The 19,826-nt window shown below is 40.9% G+C and overlaps 1 protein-coding gene across 1 annotated transcript in view; it reads right to left on the bottom strand.

The window, feature by feature from the left end:
* The window catches only part of KLHL29 (kelch like family member 29), a 445,478-nt gene that overhangs the window by 33,030 nt on the left and 392,622 nt on the right, over positions 1-19,826 (bottom strand). Inside the window, exons 9-12 of the mRNA XM_081856969.1 lie at positions 13,766-13,964; positions 6,369-6,551; positions 5,162-5,342; positions 657-850 (exon numbers count right to left, since the gene is read on the bottom strand). Coding sequence (XP_081713095.1) covers positions 657-850; positions 5,162-5,342; positions 6,369-6,551; positions 13,766-13,964 — 757 coding nt within the window. The remainder of the gene's footprint in view (positions 1-656; positions 851-5,161; positions 5,343-6,368; positions 6,552-13,765; positions 13,965-19,826) is intronic.

The following is a 19,826-nucleotide window of genomic DNA, read 5'->3' as shown; positions in this document are numbered from 1 at the left end:
CTGGTCAGCACATCTCAATAGGGATATTGTGGAGTTGGAAAATGTGCAGAAAAGGGCAACCAAAGTGATCATGGGCCTAGAGCAACTCCTCTTTGAAGAAAGGTCACAACATTTGGTGCATTGTAGTTTAGGGAAAAGGGTATGAAAAAGAGGAGACATTATAATTATGCATGGTATGAAGAAAAGAGAAGGGGAGGGAGTTTTTCTCTCACTCTCATAATACTAGAACCCAGAATCATCTAATGAACAATTCTGGATGTTGGGAGATTCTAGACAAATCAAAGGATTTTTAATTGTGCTTAGCTAAACTATGGAATTCATTCCATAATGGTGGCCACCAACTTGCAAGGCAGTTTAGGCATGTAAGGTGGTCAATGGCTACTGGTCATAATGGCTGCACGATACCCTCCAATACTGGAGGCAACGCGTCTCTGAATGTAAGTTGCAGGAAATCATGTTTGGGGAGAGCTGTGCTCAGGTCCTGCTAGTGGAAAGGCGTCCGATGGGCTGCTGCAAAAACAGGATGGTGGCCAAGATGGGTCTTTGGTCTTACCCAACAGAGTTCTTCTTTTGTTGCTAGCAATTCAGTATCACGGTACTCATTGCTCTCTCTCCCCCCACCCCCCAAGTTATAAATTGAAATCTGTTCCGTTTACCTATCATGGGTGACTCTATAAAACTCCATGTATTAGTCTGAGGGACGTATGACTGAAGCACTCCAGCGGCACGGCCAGCCTCATTTACTCCGCCAAACACATAGATCTTCCCACCGCAAACGGTGGCAGCTGCAGAATGCACAGCCTTTGGCAACGGAGCGACTGTCTCCCATTGATTGGTGATAGTATCGTACCTAGAACAGAAAGACATATGAATCAGCCTAGATGCTACGGTGATTGGCACTTGCCAACGGCTAGTCAGGAAAACAGCTTTGCAAATACGTCTTTGCTCTAAACCTACGGCGATGGACAGAAGTTCTATATTCTCGGTGCAGACAGTGTCAAAGGAAGTAAGGAGAGTGGGAAAATAATCCAAACCTATTAACTATGTATGACCCTTATCTCATTATATCCCAGGATTTTAAAAAATAAATAAATCCAGGATACCTTCTATTAAGGTGACTTCTACCAATTAATTTCTGCTAATTAGAACAGAGTGAGATTATTCTTGCAAATCAGTTCAGCGATATTCAACGGCAACTGGAGCCAGGCAAGTGTTAAATGCACTGACAACTGTTTAGCTTGAAGATCATTTGATTTTCAGACATAATGCAACATGATAGCTCTCTTTGCTAGCTATTTAATGTGCATGCTGGGGATGCACAAGTTGCCTCTGTTTAATTTTCACCATGTGGACAAAGCTACCACACTTCACTGCAGGTTGCTGCAGATGTTGATGGGAAATGTGCAGCCGGAATAAGATTTCGCCGCTGCATCCATTTCCCCATGTAGCACCGAAGATAAGAATATGCGTTAGAGCGCTAAATTAGTTCTAAGGTCATTGGTATCAGATTTAATTAAGCCATTGACCATAAAGATGTACAGTTAATAAACCATGGATGAAGATTCATTTTAGACAATGTCACCAGTGCAGACACCTATTTTTTAAGCTAACATGGCAGTGATCCAAATAACTCCTGCAAAATGAGCTTGGGAGACAGTAAAAAATGATATGGTTGTTAGGCATCAATATTTCCATGGAATGGCAGCACATCTAGTTAAATAGCAGATTCGTGAACATAATAGCTAGAGCGGTAGATTACAAAAATAAATTACGACTCTCTCTCCCCAAACCGCTTGTCTCTCACACACACTTGCACACCCCCCCAATGTTACGAGAAATAGCAGCCAACAAACATTAAAAGTGTTGGGATTCATGTTTCCTGACTCAGGATTATTTTTGTAATGGATTTCTTTATTGTTAATAAATACTTTATTTATTTTAGGGAAAGGGAAAGGGACCCCTGACCATTTGGTCCAGTCGTGACCGACTCTGGGGTTGCAGCGCTCATCTCGCTTTACTGGCCAAGGGAGCCGGCGTACAGCTTCCGGGTCATGTGGCCAGCATGACTAAGCCACTTCTGGCGAACCAGAGCAGCACACGGAAACGCCGTTTACCTTCCCGCCAGAGTGGTACCTATTTATCTACTTGCACTTTGACGTGCTTTTGAACTGCTAGGTTGGCAGGAGCGGGGACCAAGCAACGGGAGCTCACCCCGTCACGGGGATTCGAACCGTCGACCTTCTGATCGGCAAGTCCTAGGTTTTGTGGTTTGGTACTAACATTCTTGGATTATATACTTAGGCACATTCAAGGGCAACGTCAGGTTTATTTTCAGCAAAAGATTTCACTCCTCTTTAGGAGGAGTTCTTAAAGGAACATGTGGGCAGCAAATCCACACGAGTGTTCCCAATATATGTGTGCAATACTATTGGGAAAGCTACCCGAAACTCTGGGAAAGCTACCTGAAATTTACAGCATGTTATTCATTGAAAGAGAATTATTTGAAAATGATTCATAGATGGTATTTAACTCCAAGTAGGTTGGCTAAGATTTATAAAACAGAATCAGATATGTGTTGGAAATGTGAAAAAGTAGAGGGAATGTTTTTCCACATGTGGTGGACATGTATAAAAAGGTAAAAATTTATTGGGAAATGATTAATGACAAATTGAAAAAAATGTTTAAAACTACTTTCCCAAAGAAACCAGAGTCCTTTTTGTTGGGTATAACCCAGACTGAAATTCCTAGGTGTCAGAAAAGGTTATGTATCTATGCAACAACTGTGGCCTGTGTTTTGTAACTCAAAAATGGAAAGGGAGAGAGGTCCCAGCTAAAGTGGATTGGCAACTTAATTTGACAGAATACACAGAACTTGCAGATTTAGCATATAGAATAAGAGAGCAAGAAGAACATTTATTGAATATATGGAAAATAACTGCATACAGCTGAAAACGCTGGCAGCATTAAGATAAATTCAACAGAGTAAATAATTTTTGATGGATGTAAAAGTGGAAAATGATTTGAATGGTTATAGTAAAATATGCAGGGATGTGTAAAATGAACCATGGAAAGAGGAGAAGGGAAGTCATTGGATATTTTAAAGTTTGTAAAATGTTTATTTGGAATTGAAAAATTGAAAATTTAATAAAAATCATTATTTTAAAAAAGCCTTGGGATTTCCCCAAGCCTATTGATACCTTTCTCTTGTGGATGGGTATCAAGCAACAGCACTCACACCTGAACATAAGAAATAGAAAGATTTTTGTTACTACTACTACTACTACTACTACTTTAATAGCCTCAGTCTCTTTCCCCTCATTTCTGTCACTTTGTGTTTCTCTCTTTACACAGTCTTACTGTTAAAGGCTTTTTGAAATTTTACTCTGCAGCTCCCGCTGAGTGGGAAAGGGTCTGTGCATTATCAACCTCTCTTTCTCTCTCCAAATTGTATCTCAACACACATCAATTTTTCCTAGCCTTCTCCTCTTAATTTCTCTCTGTCTAGGTTAACAGCTTTATGGGCGAATGCTTTAATTTACTTCTGTTTCAAAGCCTTTGCACGATCATTATCTAGAGTTTATATATTATACCTTCACCATTATTCAGAGTACAGCTTACAGAAAAGCAGTCATGGAAAAATAAAGCTGTATTGTGTATCAAGGTGGTCTTTCCCTTCCCACATGACTAGTGACATTTTAAACCTTTGTCCTGACCGATTCAATTTTCTGTATGCTTTTCTCCTCTCCTTTCAAAGAATCTTCTGCCTGAAGTGTTACTGGTCAAGAGCTGTTTATAGAATTCTTTCTGAGACATCAAGGTAGCAAAATATTTGTTGGGAGAGTAATGAAAACACAGAAACACTATGAATCCCTTTAAGGGCTTCTGTCCAGTTCTGCATAATAAACTGAAGCAATCACAGCTCAAAGGAATCCCCAGTCCAGTCCAGGTGTAGATCTTTATCTGATCTTATTTTTCACAAATCACACCATAGAAAGCAAGAGAGTTGAAGAAATCCCCATCAAAACAACCTGCCCATCCCTGCCGAAGGAGAAAGCCTGTTTTCCTGATGGATAAGCATGCAGAACGTGTTTGCACTGAGCTTAGAATTTTATATTAATAGAGCCAGAGACATACTTCAATGCTGAAATATATGTATATATAATCAGGACTGAGGGATCTTCATCAAAGAGAGAGCTGGTACAGCATAGTGGGCATATCATTCCTCCAAAGATCTCCAAGCAGCATACACCCCACCCCTTTCATCTTTACATCCACCCTGTGAGATAGGTGAGACTGAATGTGCAAGTGACTGGCCCAAGGTTACCCAGGGAGTTTCATGGCAGAGTGAGAAATTCATCCTGGGTCTCCTCAGTATTAAGACCGACATTCTAACTGCAGCACCACACTGGCTCTGTATAAAAGTTCCCAGTTCTAATCTCAAAATGTGGAGTAAGGGGCAGGCTCTTTAAAATTTTCAGACAGCTCTCAGGCAGGTGGGGGGCAGAGCCGCTGGAAGGGATCCTGCCAGTCTTCAGATCATTCTGGTCGTTTACTGAAACATTGTTTTCCAAAGCTCAATCAATAGGGTTCTCTGCAACTCTCCAAGCCTGACCTGGCCTTGGACAATCTTACCACTTCTCCAAGAGCAGAACAGGGAAGCTAGCACTACTGACCTACCCCAGGGGGGCCAACTTGAATAATCAATCGCATGACATGGCTCACGGACACCATTTGAATGGCACTGCCCATCAACTTGGTGGGGCGGCCCCCCTCAAATATTTTATGGGAGGGCGAATGGACCTTGACCCCTAAGAGTTGGCTCCTAGGCAAACCTCATAGGGATGTTGTAAGTTTTCCACACATAATGTGTGCAAAGTGGTCTGAACACTCTGCTGTACTAACAACAACAATGACAATGACAAAATCTTCAAAATGACTAAACTCACTCTGCCTGATGAAATGCTTGACTTAAGAGTAGATTTTTGAAATTTACATTTATATTAGCAACCGGGACGCCTTATTTTCAGGTTTTCGCCAAGTTATGGTTCAGTGAGCATTTATTTATACTGAATTCTGCCTAAAGAATGTGAAATGATGCCACTTTTTTCAACAACATTACCAATCAGCCGCGGGGGACGGTACATTAATAGAGCATCCTTACCTCTCCACGTGATCAACGTTGCCTGCTACACCAAGGCCTCCAATGGTATATATTTTCCCATCATACACCAGGCTGTTGTGCCGACACCTCGGGACTGTCATTCGGGAAACGAGATTCCAGTTATCGAGTAGTGACATGTAACACCAGACGTCAGAGAGTGTGACTCCAGACTCCATGCCACCTGCCCTCGGTAAGTAGAAGGGGAAAAGAACGAGTGACTTGGCGGGAAAAGAGCTCTTGGAGCCTATTACAGTACAAGCCAGTTGCAATGCAATATCTTCTTCCAAATGACACTTGACTAATTAAAATAAATCACCCTCAATTGCAAGCATCTGTTCAGATGATGCAGATTGGTGTCATTTATTCATGTATCCCAAAGGCTTTTATTTTTATTTTTAAAGGCTGTCATGATATCAGACTAGGCAGGACATTTGCATATGGGAATATGCCCAGGCGGCATTCATAAATAACCTGCAGTCTATTCAATTACACATCCAACTGGTATGAATTGACTAAGCAGCTAGCTAGGCGCTCTCTCGTTGGAAACAGCAAAGCGTCACACCACTTAGAAAAAAGGATGTACAGAGGGGCCCTTCGCAACACCCCTGATACTGACACAAAGTTCAATAAGGGAGAACTTCCTTGAAGAGTCACATCCAATGCTATAGTGTATGCAAGTAAAATTATGCTACTTATAGAACATATTGTACAAATCAGTCGTCTAGGTGCTTGGAAAAAGGGGGAAGTGTCAAGCACTGTGTTAATGAACTCTGCCAGTGACAAGAGTTTGTTCATTTTCACCGGAACTAAGAAGAGGGTTGCAGTTCATTTTCAACAAGAGATTTCAAAGACGAACGAGAGCGAGCCTTCTTGTAAGCAAATATGGTAAGTGTAGGTCAGGTATGCAACAACTCAGTCAAACAGATTCGAGATGCAGAAACCTGTCATTTAGATCCAGCTCCCGCCAATGTTTTACAATGCGGTTGCAATAGCAAGGGGAAACTTTTCGCATGCTTGACGGGGTGTTGAGCCTATCCTTTGCACGTTACAAGTGCCGAATGCACTGGGGAGGAAATCTGAGCTGATGTGAAATGGAATGTGATAAAAGGAAGTCTCTCTTTTCCCAGCAAGCTGGCACATAATTCATCCTCGTTTGGCCTGTCACACAGCCTTCCAAATAGACAATGCCCTTCTCACCACTGCTCACCTGAGAGATAGACGTTGTCTCCAGCACTCACCACGCTGAAAAACTCCCTGTCATAGAAGGGCAGGCTGGCCAGGGGGTACCATTTGTTGCTCTGAGGGTTGAAGCACGTTACTGCTGTTAAGGCGCGTTGATTCATCCCGATCATTTGACGTCCTCCGACGAGGACTATTACTTCAGCCACACCTAGGATAGAAAATGAAATATATGCATTTACGGTTTTATATGAATGTAACTTGCCTTGCAGTTCATAACAATGAGGGGCAGGATAGATAGATACAATATTTCAAACACACACAGCCCTTTTAAAAATAGGTTATTGCTAACATTAAAAGAAAAAACAACAACAGTGATATTAAGGCTGTAATCCTATATCCAGTTTCCTGGGAGGAAGCCCCATTGAACTCAACGGATTTACCTCTTGAGTACACATGTATAGGATTGTGCTGTAAATCGGCATAAGAGATCACCCTCAAGGCTAAAAGTTCTTTTTTATTCATTTAATAATCAATTTTTATGAAAGGTTTTCAGCGTAAAATACAATAAAGGCTGAACTAAGCTAAATAAGAAAAATATTGCATTGTCTTTTCCTTTCTGTTTTCTTCTTTTTGCTCTTTTTACATCTTTTTAAAGTACTATACAATCGTTTCATTTTTCACCATCCCCAATGTAGATTTGAATAATTACTTCCTATTTACTAATAATGCAATCCCATGCATAACAACCCTGTGTTGAATGGGTTCACTGCTTGGCAAGTGTGTTTAAGTGCCTTAAGGTACAATTGTGAACCAGCTTGTTAGGGAGTGAGCTTCTGGGTCGGGAGACATAGGTTTGAGTCTAAATAAATGGAAAGTGTTCTGACAGGTATCTAAACCATGCAAAACGATCTAGTGAACTTCTTTAGATGCCAATGTGACTTTAGATAGCACAGGAGCCAACTCCTAAGGTCAAGGTCCTTTCGGGTCCCCAATAAAATATTTGAGGAGGCTCCCCCCCCCCAAGTTGAGGGGAATTCTGATTCAAATGGGTGGGTGGGTGCCACATCATGTGATTGATTATGCATGGCAGAGGTTAACAACAACAATTTATTTATATGCCACCCATGTGACTGGGCTACCCCAGCCACTTTGGGCAGCTTCCAACAAATTAAAACACAGTAAGAATCATAGAAGGCAATTCTGGGGGACCGTGGATGCTTGGGCACCCACAATAATATAATTGTGGGGACTGGGCACTCACAAAGTCAATGAGAAAAGCCAGTAGGTAGCAGCGGTACTGCCTCCGAGGGGGGAGCTTAGCTCCACCCTCTGCAGCCAGCCAGTGAAGCACCCTTTTCCACGGGAATGGGCTCAGACTCAAGAGACAGGGACTCTCTGCCTCTGAGTCTGAGCCCCTCCCTGCAGAAAAAGGTGCCTCACTGGCTGTGGAGAGGAGGAGGAAGAGGAGTCACAGCCGCCAACCGCCGCAACGCAGACGTGTGACATCACACGCACTTGCACATAGTGTGTGCGATGTCACACACACTACGTGCAGGTGTGTGTGTGTGTGACATCACATGTCCGCATTGCGGTGGTGTGCACCCACAACCCTGAGGGCAAGCTGGCACTCCTGGTAAGAATCAAACATTCCTGAGCTCACCTGCCTCCCCCCACATATTTTATTCAAGTTGGTGCCCCTGAGGCAGAGTCAGGTACAATTTGCCCAGTGAGGTGCTGTCTCAGCAACAGTCTATTACTGAGAGGGTGAGGGGCAAGGCAGCAGCAACACTGGACTGTGTGTTACACCACTATATCATTAGAAATGCTGGATTGGCTGAGCTGGTGCGCTGCACGGCCCTGACCTTGCCCCCCCCCATCTTGTCTGCCCGCCTCCCAGTAAGCAGCAGTGCTGCTGCTGCTGTTGGGAGGCTATTTGTGCAGAATGCGGCAGGCCATTCTCATGCACAGCTAGGTGGCTTCTGGCTTCTGGGATAGCTGCGCAGCCTGCATTCGCTCCATAAGACGCACACACATTTCCCTACTTTTTAGGAGGGAAAAGGTGAGTCTTATAGAGCAAAAAATACGGTACTACTTATTGCAAAAATTGAAATAAAATAAAAAGTCAAACCAACTGTCCAAAAATACCAAATGTATTCTAATCAAGGACAAAATATCTTCAGACATAAATCATTCATTGCACTGATTTCTTGAAACACTTTACTGGCTTTGGTTGCATGAAAGTCAAGACTTCTATGTCATTCCTCCAAGGGTTTCAAGATGGAAGCATACATGGATTTCCTTTCAATGCATCCTCATGACAACAACCCTGCAAGAAGGATAAGGCTGCAAGAGAATGACTGGCCCAAGGTCATCCAGCCTTGTGACTGAATTGGGCAATTGGGGGTGGGGTGATAAAAATTATGTGGGTCTAATGGTTAACCCAACCCTAAGAGCATGCACGCCCCCCCAAACCACTGTTTACAGTCTTTGTCCCATATATGTCAGAAACTGGAAAAGCAGATTTCTCTTGCGTTATATTTGCATATGTCTTATGAGAACAGAAGGAGATCAGGAACATTTTCAAAAGATACCCATACATCCTCTGGTAGGAAGATGTCTATATACAGTGGTACCTCGGGTTAAGTACTTAATTTGTTCTGGAGGTCCATTCTTAACCTGAAACTGTTCTTAACCTAAAGCACCACTTTAGCTAATGGGGCCTCCTGCTGCCGCTGCGCTGCCAGAGCCCGATTTCTGTTCTTATCCTGAAGCAAAGTTCTTAACCTGAAGCACTATTTCTGGCTTAGTGGAGTGTGTAACCTGAAGCGTATGTAACCGAGGTACCACTGTACTATTATCCTCTATGCATTTAATCACTTTGTAAAGTTATATATATGAAAAATTGGCAGGAAAAACTCATCACCTATGCCAAATCTAATGTGATTGTAATGAATGAGCTCAAGAGGGCATTGCAAATACTGCAATACTCACAAAGGATTTAAATACCTTTTGCAAGTACATTAACAGTTCCACATAATTGGACTTCGACCTACAAAAATAATCACTCCTTTCCCCTTATCCCTCGAAAATTACTTTTCTTTAATCAACAAGCTTCTGAAAATAGCATGCATTACACCTATAATTTTATCTGCAAACATTAAATAGGCACTTTTCAAAAATACCTTCGACCAATAAACCTATTAGCCAACCCCTGCTAAAGGGTTTGAGAGTGGGCAGTTATTGAAAATCGTATGTGTTTCATATTTCCCATATATTCCCTGATTAAACAGTGTCTCTACAAACTAAAAAGGATGCAACTCGACATATAATTTCCTGCCGTTCTGATTCTGCTAGGCAGGAGGAAGCAACTTCGAAAAGGCGTTCTGTATTCCTTGCACACCCAAATCTACCGTGCTATCTTCCAATTTAATAGGCGCACAGAAAAGTTTAGCATTGCTGTGGTAAAACCTGAGTTGTGTCTTCATATTCCCGAGAGAATAAGGCACGGCAACTGAAGCTATTCTCTTTTTACTGATTTATTTTCAGTATTTCTATCCTGCCTTTATATGAAAATATATTCAAGGCAGCAAACAGGTAAGAGGGGAAAAAATTAAAATAATATATTGAAAATGATAAATTTTCAATAACAGTAAAAACAGAGTTAAGGGGGTGTGGAAACAACAATTGCTATAGAAACACCAGCAGTCAGAAACCGGTTTAAAAAACAGTATCTGAAAATACTGGCTGAAAAATACAAGTTTTAGTTGCTTGCTGAGAGGCGGAACTATTGCAAAGTGTTGAGCCATAATCTTCCTAACAGTGCATTTCTCTGAATGTCTACTCTCAGATGAAATGTCTACTCACACTGTAAATCATTCAACAGACTGAAAAAAAATGATGCAGGAGAGGGCTATCGGCAGCTACTAGTCACAATGGCTATGCTCTGCCTGCATAGCTGAGTCTCTCATTGATGACTCTTAACCTCAGGCTTGTAGGATCGAGCCCCACGTTGGGCTAAAGATTCCTGCATTGAGAGGAAATAATTTTGTGAAGATTCTGAAGATGGAAGCTAGGCCTGAATTGGAAAGTGAAAGATGGAGAGATCTCCCTATGGGGAGATCAGATGACCCTAGGATTATAAACTTGATTCAGGTGGAAGTTGAAGTTTTGGGGACATTTGGAACTGAAGGGAGAATGAAACAAGATTTGGAATACCCCATAGGCCTTATTTTTAAGTACGGAGGCTTGGCTGGAAGGAATGTGGAAGCTGCTGGGTTGGAGCCTCCCCGAGATTTGGCTTTCAATATTAAGGACTATCAAAAAGACTGGCAGAGGGGACATGAGAGAGATTTAAGGGCCTCGGACGTAAGATCTCCGGGCTAATGGCTTTTTGAGTTGATGGACTTATGGTGGGGACTGAAACCGGGAAGGGGGTATGGGTGGAATGGAAATGAGAAACTCAAAGGATGTACAATATAATTTGTTTTGTTTTTTTGTCTTTTTTTTTTAGTTTTTTATGAGAGTTGGGAAATTCGTGGAAGGGAATCGTTTTCGATCTTAGAGAAATGTCTTAAGAATAAGTATTGATATATAGGTTTAAATGAGAGTTAAGATTGTATAAAGTAAAAGTGTTTTTTTTTAAAAAATAAATTAAATTGTTTAAATGAAATTAAGGATGGAAGGATCTGCAGAAATAACGATTTGAACTAGAATACAAAAATGGGAGGTGTGAGGAGGTCAAGGAAATAAGTTAAGGTGGAAAGCTATGTAAAGGTTTAATCTGGTTTTTTTTGTTCTTTTTTTAAGTGAGTGTATTTTCTTTTTTCATGTTGTTATATCCTTTGTTTTTTGTATTTTGTATTTTTCTTCTTTTCTTTTTGTAATTCTTAAACTTTGAATAAATATTATTTTTTTAAAAAAGATTCCTGCATTGCAGGGGATTGGACTAGATGACCCTCAGAGCCTCTCCAACTCTACAGTTCTATGATTCTATTATGAGCATATTCACAAAGAAATAAAACCTATTGAAAAACGAGGCTGCAATCCTATATACATTTATCTAGGAGTAAGTCCCATTGAAGTCAATGTGGCTTCCATCTGTGTAAATAAACATGCCTAGGTTCAGTCTGTTGTGTATATTAAGCATAACAGTTGGTTGTTTTGTACATTAACCACTCCATGACCCTAACATGCACTTTATAGGTCTAGATATTACTGTATAAGCATTTCTATTAATTGGCTCAGTTGGTTAGCACATGGTGCCAATAACGCCAAGGTTGCAGGTTCGATCCAAATTGGGACAGCAGCATATTCCTGCACTGCAGGGAGTTGGACTAGACCAGTTATGTCCAAATGTTTTTCAAAGAGGGCCAGATTTGAAGTGAAAGGCCGTGGGGGCCAGATTTGTAGTGAAGGGCTGTGAGGGCCAGATTTGAAGGGCCGTAGGGGGCCAGATTTGAAGTGAAGGGCCGTGGGGGCCAACCAGAGGACCAACCAAAGTTGTTGAGCTTTTTTAAGGATTGAAGTTGAGTTGTTGAGGGTTTTTTAGGATTTTACCCCAGGAAATAAACTGCCACAGGGGCGGACCAGATTGGGCCCCCCAAAATGGACTTTGGACATGACTAGACAAGATGATCCTCAGGGTCCCTTCCAACTCTACAGTCTGTGATTCCATGATATATATTCCATGACCTACTCTGGCCCCACTGTTGCCCTCCTTTCCCCTTGATCACTCCCTTATTCATGCTACTCCTTCCTGCTCATTATCTATCTATCTATCTATCATCATCATCTATATCTATCATCTATCATCTCTATCATCTTTCTTTCTTTTTCTTTTTCTCTTTCTTCTCCTTTGCTGTGTGATAATGGCACAAGATAATATCACCAAGGCAGCTATCTGTAAATAAACATTAAACGCTCTAAAAAAGGGCAAAAGTAGTTTCTTTCCCAAATAGGTTTTATCTTAAACAAGCGCAAATGCAGTAAATAAAGAGTTCAATTGTGATATTCCAGTGGTTCAGTGCTTGGATGTTGTTCCGGTAATCCGACATTTCGTCACTAAAGAGCTTAGTCTTCGAGCTTTGTAGTAAATAATATACACAAGAAGATAGTATGCAAACGACTTAAAGGGGTATATCTGTCCCCATCTGCATGTTTCCATCAGGAGGAGCATAGGAAAGAGGACGATGTCCTTCAGTTTGTTAAACCTCCTTCAGTTTGTTTGTGACTTCTCCAGCACCTTGGCTCTGAGAAAGGGCCAAATAAGTGCTCTTCTTCAGAATGAGGTATGCTGGACAAGGTGGCCAGGAGAACGTTTGCATCGCAACCACAGTTCGCCACAACAGCTTCTTAAGCAGCTATTCTTTGGTGTTGACCTTTAAAGCCAGGAATGGCCTCGGCCCTTTCTCCACCTCCATCATCCAGCCCAGACACTGAGGTCCAGCTCTGAGGGCCCTCTGGCAGTTCCCTCACTACAATATGTGAAGCTACAGGGAATCAGGCAGAGGGCCTCCCATCAGACAACTATTTGACTTTTGACAGACATCCCCTGTTCAGGGAAGTTTTTAATGGGTTGATGTTCTATTGTTTTTAATATTTTGTTGGAAGCCACCCAGAGTGGCTGAGGCAACCCAGTCAGATGGGCTGCATATGGATAACAAAATTACTATTACTATTATAATTATTAGACAGCTTTCCTAACTGCAACAGCAATCAGAGATGGTGGTGCAGGTATTCTCTTGGCCACAACCCCTGGAATGCCAGGCTCTGAGAAGAAATATACTACTGGCTTTTCCTCAGAGGGTCCCAAATGAGGCAGGAAGGTGGAGGCAGGTGGTTAGAAAGCAGTGTCTGCTCACCACTACCTGGGCCCAGCAGTTTGCAAACTGCTGAAGAGAATCCCTCAGCCAGTGCCTGACATGGATGACCTCTGGCACTGGACCTGTATGTAAAGAATATATGGCCTTGTTTAAGACAAACTTAATATCTTCCATGATACAGGGGCTTTGAAAGGGGATCAATACCAACAATTGGTGTCTGACAAAGCAGCAAACATAGCTCTCCCCCCAACTAATGGCTCTGAGCTGTTTTGAAAATATAGCTGGTTTGTGAAAGAAAACCAACTGGTGGTGACTTAGCACCTGATTTGTGGTGATAAATGATCCCTCTCTCTGCCATAGGGAGAATCAGTGTCAGAGCCTGAAGTAGAACTGCAGGGTTCCTGATTTCACAATCTGCAACTCAGGCTGTATCTTGGAAGTGCCACGGAGATAGCGCGAAAAGGAAGTAATTTAATCTTGCAACCATATGCAGACTGTAAATAGTCCGCCTGACCTGTCCCTGTCCCGTCAATAACTGCAGGTGGAAAAAGAGAGAAAGATAGGCCCCAGAGTTTCAGCTCTGAAGCGAGCTGAGCTGTACCTGCTGATAACCTGGGTCGGGTTCTTGGAGTCTGCATCTCTTGTCGGGCGTGAGGCAGCATGTGATAACGCTTCGCTTCATTCACTAGATCCCGGCAGGCCTCTGAAGACTTTATCAACTCCTCATTGTCAACAACGTTTAGCAGATAACTGGGATGGATGAAGGGTAGGCGGACCACTGCCAGCAACTCAGGAGCATACTGCAAAAGCAAATGTAACATCTACTTTACACAACTGGGTTGTCAAAGACTCTTCGCTGCTTTCCCCCTCCTGTTTGGGACAAGGGTGACATTCAAACTGACCCCACCTTCAACTTTTGTAAAATGCATTTTCCGTGGCTCCCCCTTCTCAAAAGGCAATTCGGAGTCAGTTGAAGACAACACTCCCCCCCCCCCTGAATCTTTCTATCTACCTCTCTGCTTCACTACCATCAAAGTCTTTTTAGGTCTCAAAGTGGAAAAATAATCTTCAAAAGATAGCAGCTCTTGTTCTACACTCCCGCACACATAGATTTCAAACTAAAAACGGATGGTGAATTTATGCTGAATTTATACCCCTTACACAGAGGAGACCTGCTGTAATCTTTCCAGTTTCCTCCGTTAACCTTGAAATTTAAGACCCTCTGCTTGGTTTCAAACAAATAGCTATTCTAGTGGCATTTTAAATGTCAAAAAAGTTTATGTTTATAGAAAGTCTAAGGTGAATGGTTGAATGATGACACTGGTTTTGATAAAGCATGGGTTTTTGTTCACTGGCAAAACAAATATGTTCTTCCAGGTTTCGCTAGAAGTCAAACTCCAGGAGCTAATAATCAAATGCAGATGGCATATCTCCATCTTTCTGCATAAATAAAATAAACTTTATAGTGCAAAGGACATTTAAATGGCTGAAAACATCCATCACCAGCCAAGGCTTAACAGAAAGCAAAAGCACAACAGAGAGAAAATTGCACGTTATAAAATGAAGAATTCATGGAATGATTTATTTTTCTAACTGTTCATTCTCCTAAATATCACACACTGCCTCAGAGCAAAATGTGCACAGCATTTGGTGAATGTGCTGGCAGACAGAGCACAGGAAGAAAAAGCAGATTGGTATAAAAGAGGAAAGATGATTAAGAACAGTCAAGGATGTCGCTAGGACAATGCACTGGAAACAGACATTTCTTTAAGGACCCCAGAGCTGCCAAACAAGCACCTGTGATCTTTAGGCTACTGGGAACATTCGGTATAATTCATAACTCCTTCCTTAGATAATTGTTCACCCTTAGAGAGAGGTTGACTTTAATGGAGAAAGGATGATAATGACTAAGAGCTGAAGAAGCTGAAAGATTTGTGAGGAGTGCAAATTAGTACCACACCTAATGCCCCAAACATGCATAATTCCAGTTTTCTAGACAGTGATTTTAAAATTGGATTCATAAGAAGTATTCTGCAAATATGTGGTTAGTAGCTGCCACCACCATTGATCAAGTAATTCCAAAAATAATTTGAATTCCCTCCCCGCAATAGGACATTAACCTCTCCATTTCCAGAGCTGCAATGGTCTGATTACAATTACTACAAGTAATAATTGGCTCAGTGAGACAGAAAGAAGATAGTTGGGTACCTTTAAAAAAAACAGAAACGCAAATAAATCCTGTTTGTTTAACAAACTGGCTGAGATGGAAATAAGAAGGGATTTTAAATGTTGCTTCTCAGTTTTTGCACTAAGCTAACACCCAAGTACTGAAACCTCTGAAAACCCACTTATTTAATTATTTGCCTACTCTAACTAATAACACAAAAATGATCCATAGGACAGAATAGGGAGGGAGAGACCTATGCAAGCTTCTAGAGTTTCACTTGCCATCTTGCCACTGTAGCTGGAAATACCTGCTGGGATTCAGATTTTAAAATCCCTTGCCTTTTCGGAAGCAGGAAATGTTGCAGCACAAGGAGCAAAATAAGGACCTGATTCTGCATGGAGTTACTTCCTAAACGTACACAGTAGTCATTGCTTAAGTAATATGGAACATTCTTACACAAGTGGGGGCACATAATTGCGCCTGCACCATTTCATATTGGAGCTTTGCATTTTAAAATACCCAAAGTCACGGTGTCAGACTAGGATCCGTAAAATTCAAATCCCCACTCAGCCCTGAAGCTCACTGGATGACCTTAAGCCTTTCTGCACTTATCATTTATAATGATACAGCTGCTGTTTGAGCCAACATTTGGAGTGAATCAGTACCTGGTTTCTGCATCATCCAGAAGGAGCAGCTCAACTGCGGTTACAAAAGAGGGACAAGGTATGGGCCCATAGTTCCCTGATTTGTAGGGCTCCAGAGACAGCATCTTTAAATCGTCTCACTACAACCTCTTCCAGGCTAGTGGAACAAAGCCATCTTTCAATGACTGTTGCCGAAAGCCCACAAAGCAAGCAAGCAAGCAAGCAAGCAAGCAAGCAAACAAACAAACAAACAAACAGGTGTTTTAGAATATATAATCTCACTGCCCCTGAAAGAGGACACAGACTTCTCTCTCTCATATATATATATATATATATAGATAGATAGATAGATATATAGATTATGTGTGGCATTGTGTGTGTGTGTGTGTGTGTGTGTGTGTGTGTGTGTTTTCTCCTTTCGGCTAGCTCTTTCAACCAATAAGGTTGAGGACAAATTTCATTTGGCTTTACTGATTTAAATACATTCATATGAAGAAGGCATTCCATAGCTTATTTCTCTCCATTCCTGACCTATGATTGCTTTTTTAGGGCTCAGCTGGCTTCAGTGGCTAGAAACCAGCTCTTGATGGTTCGGCAGCTATGAATCCTATTGGACCGAAATGACTTCATAATCTGCTAACTTCCAGATTGAATAATTGTGATGTGTTCTGTGTGGGGCTGCCCTTTAAAACAGATTACTGGCTAGGGTTTCCCTTTAGTCCTCATTTAACCTGTTTTAAAACAGCTGAGATGTGTACTTTAAGGACCCATCTTATTTCTGTGATTGTTGTATTAAATTGTTTCTAGCATTGTGTTTTAATTGTAACCCGCCACAGGACCTTAGGATGAAGGCTGGGTAAATACTACTACTAGTAGTACTATTACTACCTACTTTTTGTTAGCTATGTATTAAATATCTTGTTAGCATAATTCTTCTTACTGAAACCTGGAGTAAGCACTGTTTAGCATTTCAGCCTCCTTGACATCTGCCACTACTTTACCATCACACTCTTTTGTTCTTTCCTACGAGAACTTGGTTTAACATGCTTTCCTTTACTTCCCTCTTCTTCTTCTTTTTTTAAAAAAATATATTTTATTGAAAGTTTTCAGTGAGAAAAGAAAGGGAAAGAAAAGAAAGAGAAAATCAAAACAACCTAACTGAAACCGTGATACAATTTTTCAAAAGAGAATTTTGTAATATTCCAAAGAGCCTCCATCTTATGGATGCATTTTTATGTACTTAAGAAATCAACACGTCTAATTTTATATTTCATTGCTCATCTATATGCGGGTTGAGACTGGGTGTTTAGGGACCTGCAAACAATTAGGTAGTGGGCTACACAAAAATTAGACTTCAGCTTGTTCAAAGTTCATACTAAAGTTCAGATAGGGTCTTGTTTTGAGGAATCAAACCAATAATAATAATAATAATAATAATAATAATAATAATGCCCCGCCCATCTGGCTGGGGTTCTTTGAAACAAAGAAGAAATGCTATTTCATGAGTACTAGCAGGTAAAGTTTCAACGAGCTCCATGTAGACCAATGCGGAAGCAATCTAATTAATTTTTATTCATGACATCAAAGACCTTTTTTTAATCATTCTAAGATTCTTTGCATTTCATAGCCCCTTTAGGCTGCAGATCAGTAAGCAGTTAAGCATTCTTAAATCAGCATGACTTCAAAAACAACAATCATGTGCCAAATTGTATCTTCAATGTAGATTTTGTTCTTGGCAACAAGCCTCATGAACTATGTTTACAATGGGATACCATTCTCAATTTTTACAGTGGAATAGAAAACCGAGACATGGGCATTTTCTCATGACCACCTCAAGGTGCTACGACTGACTGGGAGATCTGAGCCCAAATAGTGTTCCAAATAGCATGCAATCTAACCATCAGCTGGATTGTGCAACTTTTGTCCCTTTTTTGTTCAACTCTTCTAGCCATCCAACTCCCTAATGCAGAGATTCCCAAACTGTGGTCCATAGACTACCAGTGGTCCACTGTGTGCCAGTGGATTTGTGATTGAAGATATTCATATTGATTTGCATTGTATTTTTATTGCTTCTTTTATTGTACTTTATTGTACTCTAATCTGAATTCTATGGAATTCCAATTGTAATAAAGGTAACTTGCACCTTAGACAGGGGTTACTTTACTTTTTGCATCTTCAAATTTCCTATGGCTTAATATTACACTGGAAAGCTATTAAACTTTATGACACTTTTGGCAGTTAATACCCTGAAAGGTCAAACTAATGTTTCCCTATTGTCTTAAATATCATCTCCCTCTCCCTTTTCTTTTCTACAGCTGCTATTATTCCATGCAAAAATGACCTTTGCTGCTGCGGGACTAAGCAAACATTAAGTAGCAGTCAAAAAAGCAGAAGCTAAATTGCATTAAAATTTACACTTTTATGTTTTATGTGACTACTGGTTCAGTTGTTTAGGCATTATACAAGGAGGCAGTTAACAAAAATTAAACTATGCTAGGGATACAGATAATCATAGAGATAAAGAAAACAAAAATACTATACACTTAAAAGATTACTCTGACCATTCCTATGGAATACAAGTCTGTCCGAAACATTTGAAAACCGAAAACTCAATACGGAAGCCTCAATATGGAAAACTGAATACAGAAAACTCAAACCGGAAGCGGCCTCAGAAGTTTGACTTCTGAGGCGCGTTCGAAAACGGAAGCATTTACTTCAGGGTTTACGGCGTTCGACTTCTGAAATGTTAGTCAACGGAGACGTTCGAAAACTGAGGTACCACTGTATGTAGATGCTGGCCCTAATCCTTGTTTGCACTGCTGAACAGAGAGAGCTTTCCTATAGAAGCTGTATATTATCTAGATAACTTTCCCTAAGACTTCCTTCTCTGGTTTGAAATGGATAAATTAATAGGACATGAAGAAATGAAGCCACCTAGGTATACCTGGCTCTGGTGCCAGCTGTCGATTTCAGCACCAACTCAGTAAGCCCTGCCCATAGATGCCACCTGTTTCAAATAAACCTTTCCATCTGATTGTGTATTAGGGAAGGACCAAGTAAAACATCTGTTCTCTATTTATACACTCATCCTCAACTTTATTTACTATTTATTGGCCTCCAGAATGGTTTCTCAAAATCAAGAGATTATCTCACACCAACTTCAGTGGTATCACAGTTTGAAGCTATATAACACAATGAGATGAATAGCTGGCATCAAGTCATGTTTACCTCACCCGGGCTTAAGGGGACATCGCTGAAAAGAGTTGTGCGTATAAATCTTAGGCATAACTGCCACATCCTGTTCAAATGAAGCTATAAGATGGCTTGTTAGTAGCAGCACAGATGACTAAATACAGCATTTATATGGAAGGAGCTGCTTTCCTGCTATTCTGTTCTCCAGGCCCTGCCTATGGCAGCACATTCATTTATATTTCTGGTACTAACTTGATGGGGAAATGATTCTGTTTTTGCATTATTATCATTAATACAAAAAAGAAGCGTCCATTCACTACGCTGTGGAAGCTATCACCATCACCATCATCATCATCATCATCATCATACCCTCCCAACTTTTTTCTGATGAAAATAGGGATGTCCTAAATAATAATAATAATAATAATAATAATAATAATAATAATAATAATACTTCTTCTTCTTCTTCTTTGGCAATCACTTGTAGCCGAGTAAGATTGTCTTCCACAAACGGTTTTAACAATGAGTCCATAAGTGACTGTGGAGGCCAATTCTGGATCCACACGTCCTTCCACAGTGCATAGCTGTCAACTTTTCCCTTTTCTTGCGAGGAATCCTATTCGGAATAAGGGAATTTCCCTTTAAAAAAGGGACAGCTA

Source organism: Podarcis erhardii (genome assembly GCF_964252035.2).
Source record: "Podarcis erhardii genome assembly, chromosome: 3".
In the NCBI taxonomy this organism is placed as follows: Eukaryota; Metazoa; Chordata; class Lepidosauria; order Squamata; family Lacertidae; genus Podarcis; species Podarcis erhardii.
This window is presented reverse-complemented; position numbering and strand designations above follow the sequence as displayed.